Source organism: Diplotaxodon limnothrissa, linkage group LG16 (genome assembly GCF_057381915.1).
Source record: "Diplotaxodon limnothrissa isolate DT_005_m linkage group LG16, D_limnothrissa_male_GT1.1, whole genome shotgun sequence".
Lineage (NCBI taxonomy): Eukaryota > Metazoa > Chordata > Actinopteri > Cichliformes > Cichlidae > Diplotaxodon > Diplotaxodon limnothrissa.
The window spans coordinates 24,981,325-24,999,429 of NC_140611.1; the positions used below are offsets into that span (position 1 = coordinate 24,981,325).

The window sequence follows — 18,105 nt, forward strand, 5'->3', positions numbered from 1 at the left end:
ACAAATTGGATGTAATATGTTAATAAGACGCAAAGCTTTCTGGTTTCCAATACCAAAAAAAAAAAAAAAAATTACTTGTTGCGGCAAAGTAATGCAACCAATCTGGGAAACACTGAGGAGGCATCATTGCTTTCCCCATGAGGCCCTTCTCATTTCAGACCACTTTACTCAGTCAGTGGTAGCCATAGAAACGGTCAAAATACTGTACAAGGCAGCCTGAGAAAAGGCTGTAAAACATAGACTGATAAAGTGATAAATAATAAATCCCACCGACTTGTTAGCTCTCTTGCTATGGCTTTTTTGTTTCGGCTTTTCCAATTTCAGCCCAGGTTCATTCCTGAAATAGTGTCATGTGTGACATCTTGGCAGGATTTTTCCCATTTCAATGACTTCCTGTTTGCTACAATTAAAGTAAGGCACTAACATCCTCCCCACGGCCATGCCGCAAGATTTTAATTTTGCCTGCAACCATCAAATTTCATGAAGTTTTCAAACTCTCTAGAGATATTCTTCTCTTACTTGTTTTCACAGGATTACTTATCTATCCGTGCGGTCCCTGAGGAGAATCTTTAGTTTTAGCTTTTTAGAAACAGGAAAGCTTTGCTTTAAATGCATATGTACTTGGTAATTAGGTGCTTTATGCAATGTTAAGATGCTGCAGGCAAAGTAAGACTGCAAAGGGTTTTGGAGCTAGAAACACTAAGAGTGTGCGATTCGCTCTCTTTCCTCTGAAACACAGCCCTGCAGTAGCCCGAGCTCTGGAATGCCTTCCCCACTGGCCCCTGGGGAAGTGTGACTGAAAGGGAGGAGTATGTGTGGGTCTTGGGGGGAAAGAGGAGGAGGAGGTGAAGGGTAGCACTGGGCAGGCACCATGACATTTCCCATTCCTCTTCACAAATTGCCAATTTAAGTGGGTATGGGAAAAAGATATGAACCAGACAATATCTTTGCCATGTTTTATTTTAAGATTTGTGACAGGGAAGCAACCGGAATGCCAATAAAGGGGCCGAGAAGCAGACCAGAAAGACAACAACCCACATATTAGCAGAAATACTAAAATGAAGTAGATCTTAGAGTCTCAGAGCTTGTCTGATATCCTGAGGTGGAAATCCAAAATACAGACAATGTTTGACATAAACACAACAGCCAATTTTTTATTTTATTTATTTTTTTAAATCATCCAACCACAGAAAAACAGTCTCTGGTCAGTTTACTAATGGAAAATTCAATCACTCTTATTTTGATAGTGCAGTCACTGGGTAACTTTCACCCTTCGTATCCTGTGCTTTCCTACAGACAGGCTGACCAGTCAAGAGTCTTTGGACAAACTTTAACTTTCACCATTTTGGACAGAAAGTTATAATTCTAGCGTTTATTCATTGTTCTGCTCTTCTGATTTGCTCTGAGGATGAAGGGAACACTAACTAGAACCTTCAGCAGGTGCAGGACTTCTTCATGTGCCACCAGGAGAAGTTCCTGAAGTTAGATTGTAGCTGGTAATTAAAGGCTGAGGCGATGCAGGGTCACTGGGGAGGCAGCTGATTATACTGCTCTGTTATTTGTCACAAACAAATTAGCAATAAAAATATTTATTGAGGTGTATCTTATAGAGATCCTTAATCATCTAAGACAGATTTGCCTACGTTAGTGTGCACTTATGTGCGTGCACGTACATGAGCGCATGGTCTGCTCTGCACCAGGGATCTTTGCTCTGAACCAAGGGAGGTGAAAATAATTTACCCAAGTGGCCACATGAGAAACTGGGACTGTTGCGGAGGGTCACACCAAGAAGCTTATAAATAGAGAAACACGGTGCGGCCCTCCACAACAGTCCCAGTCTCTCATGTTGCCCGCACCTGCAGCTGAACTCAGTGCTGATAGTAGGCCTGCCTTGACCAAATATTTTCCTTACCAACTGTTATCTGTTAGTTAATGCAATAAAGAAAAAAGGCGCCTGTTAAGGACACAAAAGTGGTAGTGATTCTAAATATAGTGCAACAACGAGTAGGGAGGCCACACTAAGTGGATAATGGTGCACTACTTGCATGTCTGAAATCATGTTTGAAGTCAGCAAATCACACATGAATGTGACCTTCCTCTGACTGCCTGGTCCAAAACCTGTACCATGTAGGGGTTGGTATGTGAAAGCAGGAATGGCTATCGTGACGAGTGTCAGACAGTTGCCACCTTCTGACACATTCCCTAAGAGTTACATGCCTATTACAGGGATCACGGGTCTTATTTCAAAGTCTTGATTATCTTTCCCCCCCAATTTAGAAGCTTTTGTTCCGTTAAACAGCACATTTCCCTTTATTCCTTTCCCCAATGTGTGTCTACCTGCCTATATATGAAAAGGGGTGGAAATCAGCCTCCGCACGTGCAGGCAATTTCACATTAATTAAGATTTATAGAAGCTGACAATGGGTACACTAGAATTTATGAATACAATGCACAAGTCTGGGTCTCCACAAAGATTTATGCATCTGACAGATTAATGATGGTGTGATTCTGCAAAGTGATTCTGTGTGTGTGTGTGTTTTTTTTTTTTGGGGGGGGGGGGGGGGGGGGGCGCAGAAGTGTTTTTGAGATAAAAAGAACGTACAGAGAATCTTTGAGGACCTCTGGTAGCACATAGAAAATAAAAGGGTATTTAAGTCAAACCTAAATCCTGCGATGTGAAACATATTGTGTTGCCAAGAACAACAACACAACCACTTGCAGTTTTCTAATTAGACAGACAGAATGCAGAAGGACGCTACCAATCTATTTCACAGGTGCTCCAGCTGGTTGCGTTTCCTACAAAGAAAAAAAATAATTACACTCTTTCAGATTAGCATAATGCATCCAAAAGACAAAAGAAAAAGAAAACAAAAGATGTACATGACACAAACGCAAATGTTTTACCATCCATGGAAATCCAAATGAGCCCAGTGTCCATGCTGAGTTGTCGAGGGTTTGACCTCATTTCATAAGAGCTTTAGAATAAATTATGGCACATCCACTGTTGACAGTCTTGGCTGGAGAGTTATTGATATTCATGCTGGTAGAATCATGTTTGAATGTCTCTCTGCAGGCCTCCTCAGTACCCAGACTAGACAAGTGGGACACTGTTCACTGCCAGACTACAGGGTAAATATCCCTCTCGCCTCCTATCCATCCTTGTATGACACTAATCAGCCTTTTGAGTGAACATTAGGGAGTAAGTTGTTTTCTGTGCTTTAAAATTTTTTACTTGAGTGGCACTAACCCAGCAAGGGGTGCATTCTTAATGAATTATTTATATTCAATAGGTGCAGCGAAGGACTTGTAAAGAATATAGCTGTAGCGTCAGGGTCGACCAGTCAATTGTTTGGTCAATAGACTCTCACCTGAAAAAAATTCTCACTGATCAGAAAAGGTCTAAATCGATAGCTGTGTAAGACTGAGCCGATATCTTTGGCAGTAGTAGGAAAAGACCACCTTTAGGAAAAAAAAGAAAGAAAGCATTTTATGAACTCCCCTGCCTTTTTGCAACTTTGGAGTCAACCATACTCAGAAACTCTGTTAAGAGTCTAAGTTTAATGTTTAATTTTACATTACATTGGCTTCAAACTAATTGGCATCATATAAAAGAAGAAGATCGGTGTGTTTGAACTTGAAAAACCAACAAAGCTGACATTATTTCAGCATAAAACAACAATTTAAAAATAATTTATTATGCTGAAAATACAAGCTTTTAATGTCTAATATCAATTTAGGCCAACAAGGCAAGCAGTAGTGTACCTAACAAAATGTAGAATATCAAGGTAATGTAGTCTGTGCTACACACAACTAACTGGTTAATAATTATAGACAATTTCAGTCTACTGAGATTTTCTTTGGTGGACTTTAGTGTTCTTATGTTTCTCTCTGGTCAATGGTCTAGGTCAGGGGTCAGCAACCTTTAAGACCCAAAGAGCCATTTGGACCCGGTTTCCACGCAAAAGAAAACACTGGGAGCCGCAAATACTTTTTGACATCTAAAATTAAGTTAACACTGTATATATTGTTTTTTACCTTTATGCTTTGTGTGAACAACTAAGGTGTGTTGCTTATGAAAGTGCTACAGAGAAAGTTACATTTTATTTATGTAATTAACACATTTTGAACTCTTAAAGAAATATAACAAAAAGACACCCAGCTGAACTAAAATGATCCATGTAGCAAATAAAAACTGTTGTGAGCTACCACCCTTATATCGCCTTTGGGCTTTTGGAGCCTTGACCTGACTTTTAAAAAAAAATAATTGGAAAAAAAGCACTATGCTGCTAAAAAAAATGAAAAATAGATATTTGCAAAATTCTGCCTAAATATGTATTTTACCAGGTTAAGGTGTGTGGCGGGGCGTCGTCTGCAGCGACGCTGCAGGGGAGGCGGATGCACCTGAGCGGCACCCGCAATCACGCCTCGCCGCCTTAACGTCTGTGCCATCTATGCTGTTGTTGGTGGTATATGTCGGGCTGTGAGCTGAAAAGTTACAGCCAGCTGTATGCGTACAGCAACCGTGTATGAAAAGTGGTCAATAAAGAGATGCTGAAAAGCATGTTCATGCAAACATTGTCGGGTCTGCTGTGATAGGTTTACAATGGGACTTCTGCTCCTGAACCTCTGCGCACAGCGTCTGCAAATCGGGGCTGTACGAAGTCACTTTCATGTTTACGCAGGACTGTAAGCTGTCATCTGTGAGGCGTGAGCGGTGTTTGTTTTTAACATAGTTCACGGTTGAGAACAGCTGCTGACATAATGTGGATCCGAAGATCCATAATTGGCCTACCTGGGGTTGAAAGTCTCGATAAATGTACGGTATTTCGGCGGGTACACCGGCTTCCGCGAGTGTGACGCTTATTTAGAGCGATATAAAAATAAAATTATATTTTATTATTTTTTCATTTCAATATCACAATAATCTTCCAATTTAGAAGTACAAGTTAAAAAAAAGAATGAACATAAATAAAATACACTTCAGCTAAATACTTCTAATTTATTTTCCCAAACCATGCCGAGCTGCAGTATAAGGACTAAAGAGCCGCAGGTTGCCGACCCCTGGTCTAGGTACAGAAGGTTTTTTTTGGGGGGGTTTTTACTGATGCAATTAAAAAGGGTTGATTTGCGGTGCTGCTGAGCAACTGACCCATTAATCTTTCCACAGTAATGCCATAAAAAAAATTCTTGCACGGGTTTTACATGGGGGTTAATTGCAATGGCATCTTGTCCAACTCGCAGAAACGGCTGTCACATAGGACAGATGGACAAGCCTAGCACACGCATCTAAGCTATGATCAATCATTTTAATACTGTGAACAGAGCTCGGGGAGCCACACCGCTGCAATGTGGTTGAATTACAATGCTGACTGATGAGGGATGGACATGACTTTACAGATGTACATCTTTTTCCACCCTGATACTTCTGCAAAAACCTACAATTTCTCACTTTTATCTGTTAGAAATATTAAGAAGCTACTCTGAGACAAAAGTGGGGTTTATTTTCAGACACAAGTGCAAAATGTGGTCTGGAGACCTAGGTTGCCATGGAGATGTGGTTTAACAACAGATTTAGCTTGCCATTAGCACAGACCATTAGGCACAGCTTCATCTGGGGCCAGGTGAGGTCATGAGAACACCAGTAACCTCTGGACAACAGCCTGTTCGGTAATGTTAAATGGACAAGGATGCGGCACAAAGGCTGTTCACCAAATCCTTGCAAAGAGCCTAATCCCATAAGCAAACAAGGACCAGCGAAAAGCTTGAAGCTTTGTACTCTTCACTGTCAGTGGGAAATCTGTGCAAATTTAGCTTCAATCAATCTTGCCTCAATTCATTCTCAGAACAGAAGGAACTTTTCAACAAGCACATTTATTTTAAAGATTAATAATATATTTAAAAGTAGATAAACCATTCGGGCACCAAGCAGTGCTTTTTTAGGATGATCTTCAACTGCATATACTTCCAAATTCAATTCTATGCTTTTGTCAGTTTTGAGCAAATTCTGAGCAGACAGAGTTTTCAAATAAAAACCGATCCAAAAATAACACATTTATTAGAAGACTTTTTAAATGTGAAAAGGAAGCACTCAATGCAAACTGCTCCTACTTGAAGCAGTTATCCTCTGTTCCTTTGAGGGTGGGCACAAAGGAACCAAGGTCATTAGTTCAGGCTGCTGCAAACCCTCCTGAGCTAAGGATGGCGAGACATTCATCTGCAGGCACAATTACAAAAAAGGAAAGAAGAAAAAAAATCTGTGTTCAGAAATGCAGAACAGAGCAGCGCAGAGCAAAGTAGGTTTAAAGAGAAAGAAAGGGGGGCGCCGAGCCCAGGACTGAACAGAGTTCTCAACAGACACCCACACAGACTTTTCTGAGAGTCAGACACTGTGACAGCATGGGCTGGTGTCTGCAAAGAGATGGCAGCAGATGAGAAGGAACCCAACCCTCAAAACGCTTGGGAAAAATATCAAAGCGAAGCAACGAACAGCTGGCACTTTGTAGTATCTCCTATGGGTGACATGATCATCTACTGCATAAAAGGAACACTTTAGGTACTTATTTAAATCACAGACAATGGCTGAGGAAGGTATGAAAGCAAAACGGAGGAGAGGAAAAAAAAGAAATCAGACAGAAGGAATGTGTCTGCCCAGGAAGGTCACGCTGTAATTAGAAAAACCTGTGGCCCGCTGACCTCTCCAGCCAATGAACTGTCATGACAGCCACTATCACCTCTTCAAAGACCATGTGAAAACACGCAGGCACGTTAACTGATAAACTGTTTTTTCTAGTCTTTGAAGTAGAAAAAACTGTTTGCCGACTGATGGGTGAAGGGTGAGGAGTGAGCAGAAAGAGAGTGGGATAAGGGGGGGTGGGATATGACTTCCCTTAGTTTGGGAAGTCATATTTTGAAGTAGTCAGTGGAGCAGTCTGGAGGTTGTCACCGTGTTTTTTTTTGATGATGACTGAGTCTGTATCCTCTTTCAGAGAAAAGCTGTGAACGAATGAACGTAAAAGTCACAAAGGCCATACTACCGTGACCTCTTATCACTTTAAACTTGGCGCAAGTAGCATGGGTAGACATCCATGGGACTATGACTGTCTGTGCCTCCGATTTGGATCTTTATATGCTGAAAAAAAACTTTTTTAATACAGGTTTAGGATAACAGTTGTTTAGCTGTTAATATAACCTGAACTTAGTTTGTGTCTTCCAGCTGTTCCTAGAAGTCTTTCTTCTGACCACAGTCACATGTGCACCACAACAGTTTATTACTTATAGTAATTTCCACTAAATGGTGATAGGATTAATGAGGATCTACGAGAAAATGTCATTGTAAAGCAGAAGCAGGGGAGAGCTTTCTTTTTTTGGTTTAAAAAAAAAAAAAATGTTACATTTTGTGCATTTCAGTGTCAGGGCAAGGAAAAAAGAGAAGCAACAGACTTGAGGTTGTCATTGAAGTACAGGTTGTTAATATGTGCTTTTCCTGGAAAATGCTAGCCAGCTTCAACAATCAAAAATAGCTTGACAATCCAAAATCTATATATATGGAATGTGATCAAAAATGATTACAACCATCACTCTTAAAAGTCCTTCATTATGTGACGCGAAATGTCCTGCTCCTAATGTTTGTTGTAGCAAAAAGTAACCTCGAGGTGGGCCAACCAGGCTCACTGCTTTTCCCTGGAGTCCATATTTTGCTTTTCAGAAGGAAAGACAGGGAGTGTCTAATGTGGATACACCTGAGGTTTGTGGGCATCCAAGTCTGCATGTGTGTTTGGGTGTTTGTGCATTTGCACATGAGTGTGTGTCTAAGTGAAAGATGTGGTTTGAGCTACGCCCTGCTAATCGTTGCCTGCTGGCTGTGCAGTGCTTTGATAGCCGTGTAGGTCTGTGCACTGAATGGTCTCCTTTGTAAATCAGGTGCATTCTTTCTCCACCATTTCAGGTCCTACCGCAACTGCCTGGACATGAAAAACTACATAAACATGACCGGGAGCAAAATGGGAAACAAAAACCCATTTCACACCTATCACCAGTTCTCTTTGAAATAAAAAAAAGACATTAGAGACGAATTCAAACACAACTGTAGAGGTGATTTTAAAAGCCTATTTATCACAGATTATTCAGACAAAAGCTGAAGGTTATCACTATAGGCAATCTAGAGCCTCATACCTGGAAGAGTTTTTCTTTTAAGTGGTAAAATCAAGAGGTTATGACAAAAGAGACAATTGTAATGTTCTGAGCTTTACATATGATGGGTAAATCCAAGGATATTAACAATGTATTTTCAGATTGTTTGACACTCATTTATTTTCTGGTTGTTAAGTGGTTGTTCTGTAATGGTCACACAGCGAATGAGCTCTGGAAACTACACTTCCTGTAGCTACATATACTCACAGAGGTTTTCTTTAAGTTTTCTCACAACCACAGGCCAAGCAGGTAGCGTTTCTCCAAATGTCTGCGGATAACATGTATAGAGAAGAGCCTGCCACCCAGCTGTTCAGTGAGAAAAATACAGACAGTGAGGTACTGGAACTTGTGGCAGATTCTGCACCTAGTGGTGTTTGTTAATGTCTGAGTGGAGTGTTAGACATCACGAGACGGTGAAAGAATTTACTGTGATCCTAAACTCGCACATGAAGACTGCACCCGAAGCAGCAAAGAACAAAGGCCTCAGAACCTGGGCCTCACGCATCGACATCACACACACATCCTCTGCAACCAGACAATGAAACAAAATTGTGGGGCGAAAGCAAGTCTGTTTGAGTGTTTTCATTCTGAACCGACGCCATCTCAGAGCAAAGATAACATACAACCAAGCGGGATTTTACATTTCCCTCCCTGTAACAAAAAAAAAAAGAAAAAAAAAAAGCTGCCTTTGTTCGAATGGAGAACCTTATATCAAAAGCTCCTTTATGTTTGGACAAATAACTCAGCCACCTGTGGTTATTGTTTACAGAGGAAAGTCTTCCCCTAACGGTAAGATAATCCTAATGGGGCAGCTGTAACAGAGAGAACTCCCTGGAATCTCTGCAATGCCAGCTGTTCTTCTAACACTGTACCTCAACAGAGAGGTGATACACGAGTATGCAGAGCAGAGCTTGCAATAAAATTCACAATAGATGTGAGATTTTACAACATAACAAACCAAAAAACTCTTCCCCTAAAGTACGATCGATTCGCTTTTCTGGCGCCTGCCTTAAAAGATTTAATCTATTCCAACATCACAGCAGTATTTAAAAATCAGAAAGCCACCTAAACAAAAATTCTGCTTTGTTAACCAATTTGCTGTTGTCTGACCTTTAGCAACAAATCACTGTTTTATGTCAAAACACCCAAGAAGCGCACAGAAAGTGCAGAGACAGCACGTACCATTCTCCGCCACAGCTGAGGCAACAAAGTTCTTAATGCCCTCTCTTTCTCTCTCTCAAACACACACACACACACACACAGAATGACCAGTACTTTGAATGCGGGTCTTTTACATCACTTAGATTCCATAAATTTTTCACTTAATCTTCCTGAAATTCAAAGAGTCTGCTCAGGCCGTGAATCGCTTTGAAATTCATTTGTAATGTGACCAAATAGTCCCTTGATATCCCTTGACAAAAAAAAAAAAAAAAAAAGAACAAAGTTGTCACGTTTTATGGGGGACGTAGTCATTTTCGTATATTGGTTTAACTGGAAAATAGAACCACATCTGGGGTTTGCTTTTCCTTCACATTTAAATGATTAGACCCACAATTCCTCCTAATATTTGCAAACTAGGGCAAGTGGCTGGCCATTATCTGTGGGGACATAAAGCAGGGGTTGACCCCAGGTCTCAGGTCAACAACAGAGTAGCTCCTCCCGGTCCAGCCAGGTGCATGTGTGGCTTCTGTCGCTATACTGACAAACAAAGGGAGAAAAGTCCTGGCAACTGCTGGTAACTGCATATTCGTTGTGTGTACAAGGCTGGTGAATGTGCCGGGAGTCGGAGGAATAAACAGCTGAAACTGTTACCTCAAAGAGTGGACAGCTAGTGAGATTAACACTACATCACCCACAACAGACAGACAACTGTGTGGCAGCTGCTTCAAGCAGCACATGGAGCAGTAAGCCTAAGTAAGTGGGCATTCATTCAGGTATTACGGTAACACACGGTCACACTCAGCAATTAAAGCCGAGCCAAAAATGCAATTTTCCTGGATATATCAGCACGAACTGATGTGAAGAAAGCAACTATTTACTCCTCTCAGTACAGTAAGGCTTCAAAAGGAGAAAGCTACTGGGGCCTCTGTGAAGGGTAAAGAAATGGGCCACTGAGGCCAGTTTGCCAGAAAAAGCATTAAATCTTGGTGGAAAAATGTAGACTCACATGTCTTAACAAAGGTCCTTGGTATGATCTAAAAAACATGGTGACAAACTATGTACTTTACAGGCTGCTAAAGAAAACCAGCTGATTAATTACTTGACTGAACTCCAACTAAGACAAAAAGTTGTCTCCAAGGAACTCACCCAAAGGAAAGTCACCACCGTGCAACAGCATCTTGAGAACATAACTCTCCTTATTCATTTTTGTTAAGTCCGACTGCTGTTATATTAAAAATTAAAGAACAAAGCAGAGCAATTTCATATAAACTCGTGTCATGGCGAGACAGCATCATTATTTCTACCAACCTGATCTTTAAATAGAGGGATGCACCCTCCCAGCAAACACCAGCTACAACAACATTTTAATCTTTATAATGCAATAATTTTCCCAGTGTCCCAAATATCGACCGTAGTGATTCCTATACACAGCATGTCCCTGCTACAATTACCCAGCTCTCAGAAAATGAGAACATCAAAAGGCAACTACCCACAGCAAACTAGTGCCCACTCATGGAATGGCAGACCATAAAAAAGTACTTAAAAGGGATTCACATGGTCAATTTCAAACAGATTCCTTGCAGATTGACTACAGGAGAGGCAAGTGGGAAGGAGGAGGAAACGAAGGAGGAAGGACCTAGGAGGAGCACAAGATGGAGAGACTAAATTAGCAAGCTGTGTGTTTTTGTGGTCTTGGCAATGGGGAGATCCCAAAGGAGAGCTAATGACTGTAGTGGTATCTGGCATGGGGGCCAAGTTTCCTTTACTGTTTTAAAGTCGCCTCCAGTCCATAGCCACCAAGTCATGACCAACATATGCTGAGCTCTCGTGCAATTATACGATTATCAAGGTCGTTCCTCCCACTTATTTCCATTATATGCTGCTGAGCACATTTTACAGACATTTTGTCCTTCTGGATCTTCTGAAGAAAGGAAAGTCTGTAGAGTCCAGCCTCTAAGGACGCTTAGAGGGCCAGAAAAAAAAACCAGACTTATAAGACTAATAAATAATCATTTAAAAAATGCATGTACATAATGCGTAGTGTATCCAATCATCAGGTTTTATGTATTCCTAACTACATTTTAAGTCCCAGGAAGGGCAAGATTATAAAGAGATGATCTGCCAGCAACTTTTTATGACATTACCTACATTTCATTGAGGTCAAGTAACTAAATAAACTGTTAAAGCCCAGAAAATAAAGATATATAACAGATATACAGGCCACATGCAGGCACAACAGTGGGGCAAAGGTAGCAGTTGTAGCTGACCTCTCAACCATAAGAGCCCTAAACAACAGAAAGGAGTGGCAAGACTTTTATTGTCCCAGCATGAGAAAAGGAGGCAGAGCCACTTCAGCTTGATGGATGGGTTCCAACTGGGAAAGTGAGGCTGGGGATAAAGACTTCTATCCCGCCATAAAACTCTGCTGCTCTTGGTCTTCACACACCCAGTAACTTCTGTGTTTAAGTGTGGAATAACAAGAAAACTACGCTATCTGAGTGATTCATACAGGCTAGACAGGTTGCAACACCTTCATTAAGGAAAATGTATACAAGGCTGCAGTGCTCAGATCTCAATCCCTTAATGTACTGGAAAGCAGTCGAGGTGATGTGGTGAAGTATTGTGTGTGCGTGTCTGTGGAAAGAAAGTCACGGTTTCCCCTTTAATTTTAACACCGGCTGTTGAGTGAAACAATCACATCAGACAAAGGATGATAGAGCACGATAGAAGGAGCTATGAGACATCTACCGTGCACACTGTAGACTGTTTGAACCAGACTTCTGAGGCAAGCCCTCAGGTGCTACAGCAGGTCTAGGCTGGTAGGTGAAGTATAAGCATAAATGGTCAACCTGCTATTTCAAGACACGTCTTTGGAGAAAGCCATTGCACGTACAAGTAAACAATGTATTGCTAAGACTGACTCATGATTAGTCATTTTGGAAAGGCCCGATGCAAGCTTCCAAAGTGAAACATCTGTTATGACACAACGGTCACATTGCATCTCCAGTCAAATCAAAGATAGAAAGAAAGAAGGTATCCTGCTCTGATCTCACAGTTAGAGATGTAGCAATGGCTGCGTGATTTCCGTCTATGGCGCGCTGTGTCACCAGTGACCTACAATGTGTGAGATCATATAGCTGTCATTTCTTCCCACACCATCTTTTACCAAAACTGGAAAACTCCCCGCATAGAGGACAAGTACAGGAAGAGCTTTAAAGTTCAAGTGCACATCTTAGGTTTTTCCTCAAGTACCATTCTAGTTATGGCAACAGTGTTTACAGATATCTAGAAATGAAGCACTGGTTTGTTTTGTTTTTTTTATAGGTCAAATGGAAAAAGTTATTTTTTTCCCCCCCACCATCAGTTTTGTATATTTGCCAAGAGCACACTTCAGATTTAGCTTTCTCTTCTGTTCTCTTCAGCTCACTTAACTCACTTCGGTTATCACATTCTCAATCTTTAACTAGAAGGCAATCTGTGAAGGGTACTTCATAAAGCTTAGTCAGGAATGAATTTATAAACTCTGAATGTAGCTTTAGTGTCTTGGTGTTTGGGGTATCTGATTCCTGGATCCTAGCTGTTTTTCTTCCAGATTTTACACATACCTGAATCCTTCTTGCTCCCCTTGCCTCCATCTCTGTTCTTCTTCAGCACTGCCTTGAACATGGCAAGATTCCTGGAATCCTTTCTGCAGAGCCCCTGGGGTTAAAGCAAATAAAAACATTCATTAACCCACAGTCACAACAGGATAACTGAGATGCATCCATTGTCAGTCTAACAAAACAGAGGCCGTTTTCTGTATTCACGTGCAAATAAGAAAACAGATTAAACACACGATGCCTTTTTTGTTGTTTTTAAATCAAGAATTAAGCAAAAAAAACAGGCCAAATGTGTCCTCAAGCTTGGAACACAGCAATGGCAAAACAGTGTACTGTATATCTGCATTTCTATCTGTTTAGCTGGCACTCGCCCGGGAGTGTTCCCACAGCACTCCCACTCCTGCAGGTCATCAGTGGAGGGGAGCATGGAAAGAATGCTCTAATATTTAAACAGAAAAGGACAAGTTCTGCTATCTTGTTATGCAGGAAAACAGTCGGTCGAATGTCCTGAATTCCACATGCAATCGACGCTACGGGGCTGCACTTGGGTGTTTACAACTGATATCCATGGTTCCTCCCAACCCTGTGTTCATTTTGAAACCTTAGAGTTAAACGGTATAACATGAACTCAAGGTCTGGCCTGGATGTTCTTGCTTACTTTGGGATTATTTATAGTCTTTACGTAGCTGGACAACAGTAAAAACATTCATAACACAGCGTTGCCTAGAACAGTTAATTGTGTGGGATTTTTGGTTACCATCCCTCTGAACACATTACAGGCTCCTACAGTACTGTATTAATAGCAGCAGAGCAATCTTTCCAATGAAGAGAAAAGAATGGTTTCAACCAAATAAGGATATGCCATGTGCAAACAAAACATAGTTCTTAACCCAGAGGCCAGGCTTCACAAATCTAGGTCCTCTTACTGCTTATTGAAAGAGGCTTCTGAATCAACCTTTTCCCCCCTATACACCATTTTTTTATTTTGTTTTTTTAATCCTTTACCTTTTTATACCCAAAAACAAACCTTAACAAGAAATGCACCTGATTTGTCATAGTATAAGACATGTGCACACTAGGGCTGTTCGATATAACGATATATATCGGATGACGATATAAAAACATCTATTGTTTCATTTTACGCTATCGTTTGTTTCGTGGTGTCGCAAAATAAACTGTTTACGACAATATTTTTTCATTGTTCTGATGGTCACTGTAGTGGCTATATTAATTTCTTAAAGTTCTCTCTTTCTCTTATATTTTATATACCCACACTACTGACGGACAAGAGCCTGTTTTTATGCGTTGTCTTTAGCAACAGCGAGGGTAACACCTTCGCGTGTCCGCTTGTTTATGTTCCACATAAACCTTTCACAATAAAGCTCAGGATCCTGTTGAGACTTTTCAAAATAAACTGAATCACGTGAAAGAGCAGATTATTTACGGATGAGAAGTTAAAAAAAAAAAAAAAAAAGAGCCGCCAGGTGCTAAAAAAATAAACCTTAGACTCAAACGTTAGAACAGGCTTTTCCCCGCAGCACGCCGTGTAATAAATACTCACAAAGAAAACGGCGGCCGTTACAACTTATGTCTAAAAATGTATAGTTTCATGCATCGGTTAAAACAATCGACTCCGGGTAAAGGACGCGCAGCTGGAAACACTTCACGCATGTGTAGAGGCAGAGATATTGCAGTTCATGACATCACAGTGCAAAATTAGGAGGAGTTGGTAGTTTCTGTGTGGGAGCTCGCTGCTCATCGCCACAGTAACAATAAACATTACGCAGGTGAACCCAAAGGAAATGAGAAACGCCCTCTTAAAACTCTAAAAGCCAACATGACAAATTCCTTCCATCCCCCCCATCACAGCCACTGGACACAAACACACACACAAAGTCAGCACCCAGTGAGAGAATGAGGTTCACCTCTTCAGGCATGGTATACAGTTAATCATTCCTAATTCTGAGCTATGCGTCTATCAGCTGTTTGCATCAGGTGCGGAGTTACAATGTACATATTACTTGAAAGAAAGCCAACCATGTGTCATCACTGTCGTAATGACAGCTTAAATAAAAGCACAATGATGACAGCATTATTAAAAGTCCGTGAGCATTTTAGCTCCGGGAAGGGAAAACGTAGAAAGATTGCTGCATACAGTGTAATGGAGAGTGATTCGAGACACTGGCATAGATACACTCTAGCCAACCCAACACAATTATGACACAAGGTTGCAACAGCCACAGGTGGTCACGGAACAACAGCTGGTAAACTAAAGTACTGTGTTACAAACACTGCTTTGTTTAAACTCCCCAAAGCATCAAAAATGAAAAACCTTAAAATGATATTGGTGCCAATTAGATCTACACTCACTGGCCAGTTCACATGTTCATTGATAAATGCGGGCAGGTAATCGTCCAATCATGAGGCAAGAACTCGATGAATTTGACTTACTGCAATGAAACTGATACAAACTGTAAATACAGTCAAGATGACCATATTTACTGGGAAGTTCCACCATTGGATGAAAGGTGATTTAAGTGACATGATATCAGTGCCAGATGGAGTGGAGTGAGTATTTCAGACACTGCTCATCTACTGGGATTTTTTCCACGAAAACACTGAAAAACAAAGAAGCAGTTCTCTGGGAGAAAAATGCCTTACTGATGTCAGAGGTTAAAGGAGAAGGGGACAAAACGCTTTGAGCTAATAGGAAGGCAACAGTAACTCAACTAACCAGTCTTTACAACTAAGCTATGCAGAAGAGCATAGCTCCGCACAACACTTCAAACCCTGAAGCAGCAGAAGTCCACATCTTAAAGCAAATGTTCAGCTAAGAACACTGAAACTGAGGCTACAATTCACACATATTCACAAGAATTGAACAACATAAGATAGTGAAAACATTGCCTTGTCTGATTAGTCTAAATTTCCACTGCAGCATTCAGATGGTCAGAATTTGGCAGCAAGAAAGCACGGATCCATCCCGCCTTGTATCAACAGCTCAGGCTGCTGCTGGTGTTGGTGTTGGCCCTGGTTAGGAGTAGGGGGGGTAAATGAATATTGTTACTGATCATGCTCATCCCTTTAAGACCACAGTGTGCCCATGTTCTGAAGGCTGCTTCAAACAGGAAAGCACATCATGTCACAAAGCTCTAATTATCTCCAAATGTTTTCTTGAACATGACAATGAGTTCACTGGACTCAAATAGCCTCCACAGACAGCAGAGTTCAATCCAGTAGAGCACCTTTAGGATGTGGTGGAACAGGAGATTCTCATCATGGATGTGCAGCAACTGTGCTCTGCCATGAAAGCTTAAGGCTACTCTGAAGGCCCAACCTAATACTTACGGGGTGTACCTACTAAGGTGACCGGTGAATACACTGTTATAGATCAAAATGTAAAAAAAACAGACAAAGTAGGATGATTTTCATAACAAACTAAGTGTCTTCATTAAGTCTTCTGGATAATCACGAACAACATTTTGTGTTAATGCCGCCTAAGCCTTGCATTGTTTTTATTGGCACTGGTTGTGGGGAATCCTGAAAAAGGTTAATGAAATAAAAGCTTAATCCCCACGACAGCAGAAGTAATTCGATCAGCATAGCAGGGCTATAAATTTGACATTTGTAAGACAGTCCCCTCAGAGAAGAAGCACGAACCGCATGCTACGCAGAGCGATGGGAATCAATATTCTTTAAGCCTTCAAGGTCTGGTTCATCCCAGTGCACAAAGCTGTGTTTGTATATTAGCATGGCCCCTTACTAGGGGCCTCTCAAAATTAAAACAGAGCAGTGCAAGTGCCACCAAGGCTCAAGGGTCTGCAGAAACAACATTTACCCAGTGAAAAAGCAGTAAATTTGCTGCTGCTCTTGTTTATTTGAGGCAAATTGTCATAAAGTTCCAACAGACCATCTAAAGGGATACACACAAAAGACCGCATCATGATTTTCCCACTGCTAGCATTTTAACCAAACATACATGTCAGCACGAAGACCTTCACACGAGAGCTGTCTGTTACTCTGTAAAAGCTCAAGGCAAAAATAAAACTGACTCCAATCTGCGGTATAATGTCAAGGCAGCTTCCCTTTTAGAAAAAAAAGAAATTGGAGCCTGGGTGGGTTAAAAGGAGCCTCGGGTTATCCATATATTTGTTTTCCAGGTCATTCCCAATGTGACACAGTTCAAATCCAGACAGGTTACGAAACAGGAAAGATCCACACCTGCACAATGCCGACGTGACATGTGGTTAATGGGGCCAGCTCGCTATACCATAGTCATCTGAGAAGATGCCTATATAGAGAACAGAAAGGGGATTGTTTGTCCTGATTACATCTGGTGGGGGAACATTTAACAAACACTGATGCTGGTGAGTTAGTCTGCTTTGCACTTTATTAAGTGGCAAACAATAGAGAGTGCACCCTCAAGCTCAGATGAGCTTCCAGCATTGGAGCAAACAGCTATTTTCCACCCCTTGCGTTCATCTCTTTCCTGTTGATATGCCCTGCCAGCTCTCTTCATCAACTGATTCTACATGACTGACTGCTCTCAGTTTTCCACCCTGTTGTCATAGCAACATGGAAATTCTCACTTTGGGCTGACCTTCAAGCTGGTTTATCAAACAAGCTAGCCTAGAAGCAAACTAGTGAGACTTCAAAATTCTCATGTGAAATCCGTAATTATCTCTTTTATTTGCCGTCCATTCGCTGGGTGCAGGAAACAGGCCTAGCCTGGCCTGTGAGTTCAAGGGTCCATAAACAATGGGGCAAGTTAGCTAACAAACCTTTGAAAGAGGAAGTGCTGGAAGTAGGTAGAGAGGAAAGCACAGTCTGAGTGTCAGCCACTGTAAACAAAAGGTTGTTATTCACACTAAAGCAACTGGAAGAGAAATAACAAAAGGACAGATATTTTATGGCACTTCTCTACCGGTTTGACTCAAGTGTTTCCTGCTCAGCCTTTTCCCTGCACCAGCCTATAGGAAGCAGGCCTTCATCTTGTAATTAGGGGGAAATACCTTGAAATATTAATGGATGACTTAAACATTGTGATTAACCCACAAACAAATTACACAGGTGATCATATGGTCTGCTATCCAGGTTTTTCCTGAGCTAAAGGTGGTAATATTTGGAGAAGAAAATGGAGTACTAAGCACTTACT

The 18,105-nt window shown here is 41.2% G+C and overlaps 1 protein-coding gene across 1 annotated transcript in view; it reads right to left on the reverse strand.

The window, feature by feature from the left end:
• Positions 1-18,105, reverse strand: part of LOC146616277 (protein TANC1-like) — a 110,936-nt gene that overhangs the window by 85,874 nt on the left and 6,957 nt on the right. The window contains exon 2 of the mRNA XM_085374778.1: positions 12,957-13,050. Within this exon, the coding sequence (XP_085230904.1) occupies positions 12,957-13,017 (61 nt within the window). The 5' untranslated portion in view covers positions 13,018-13,050. The remainder of the gene's footprint in view (positions 1-12,956; positions 13,051-18,105) is intronic.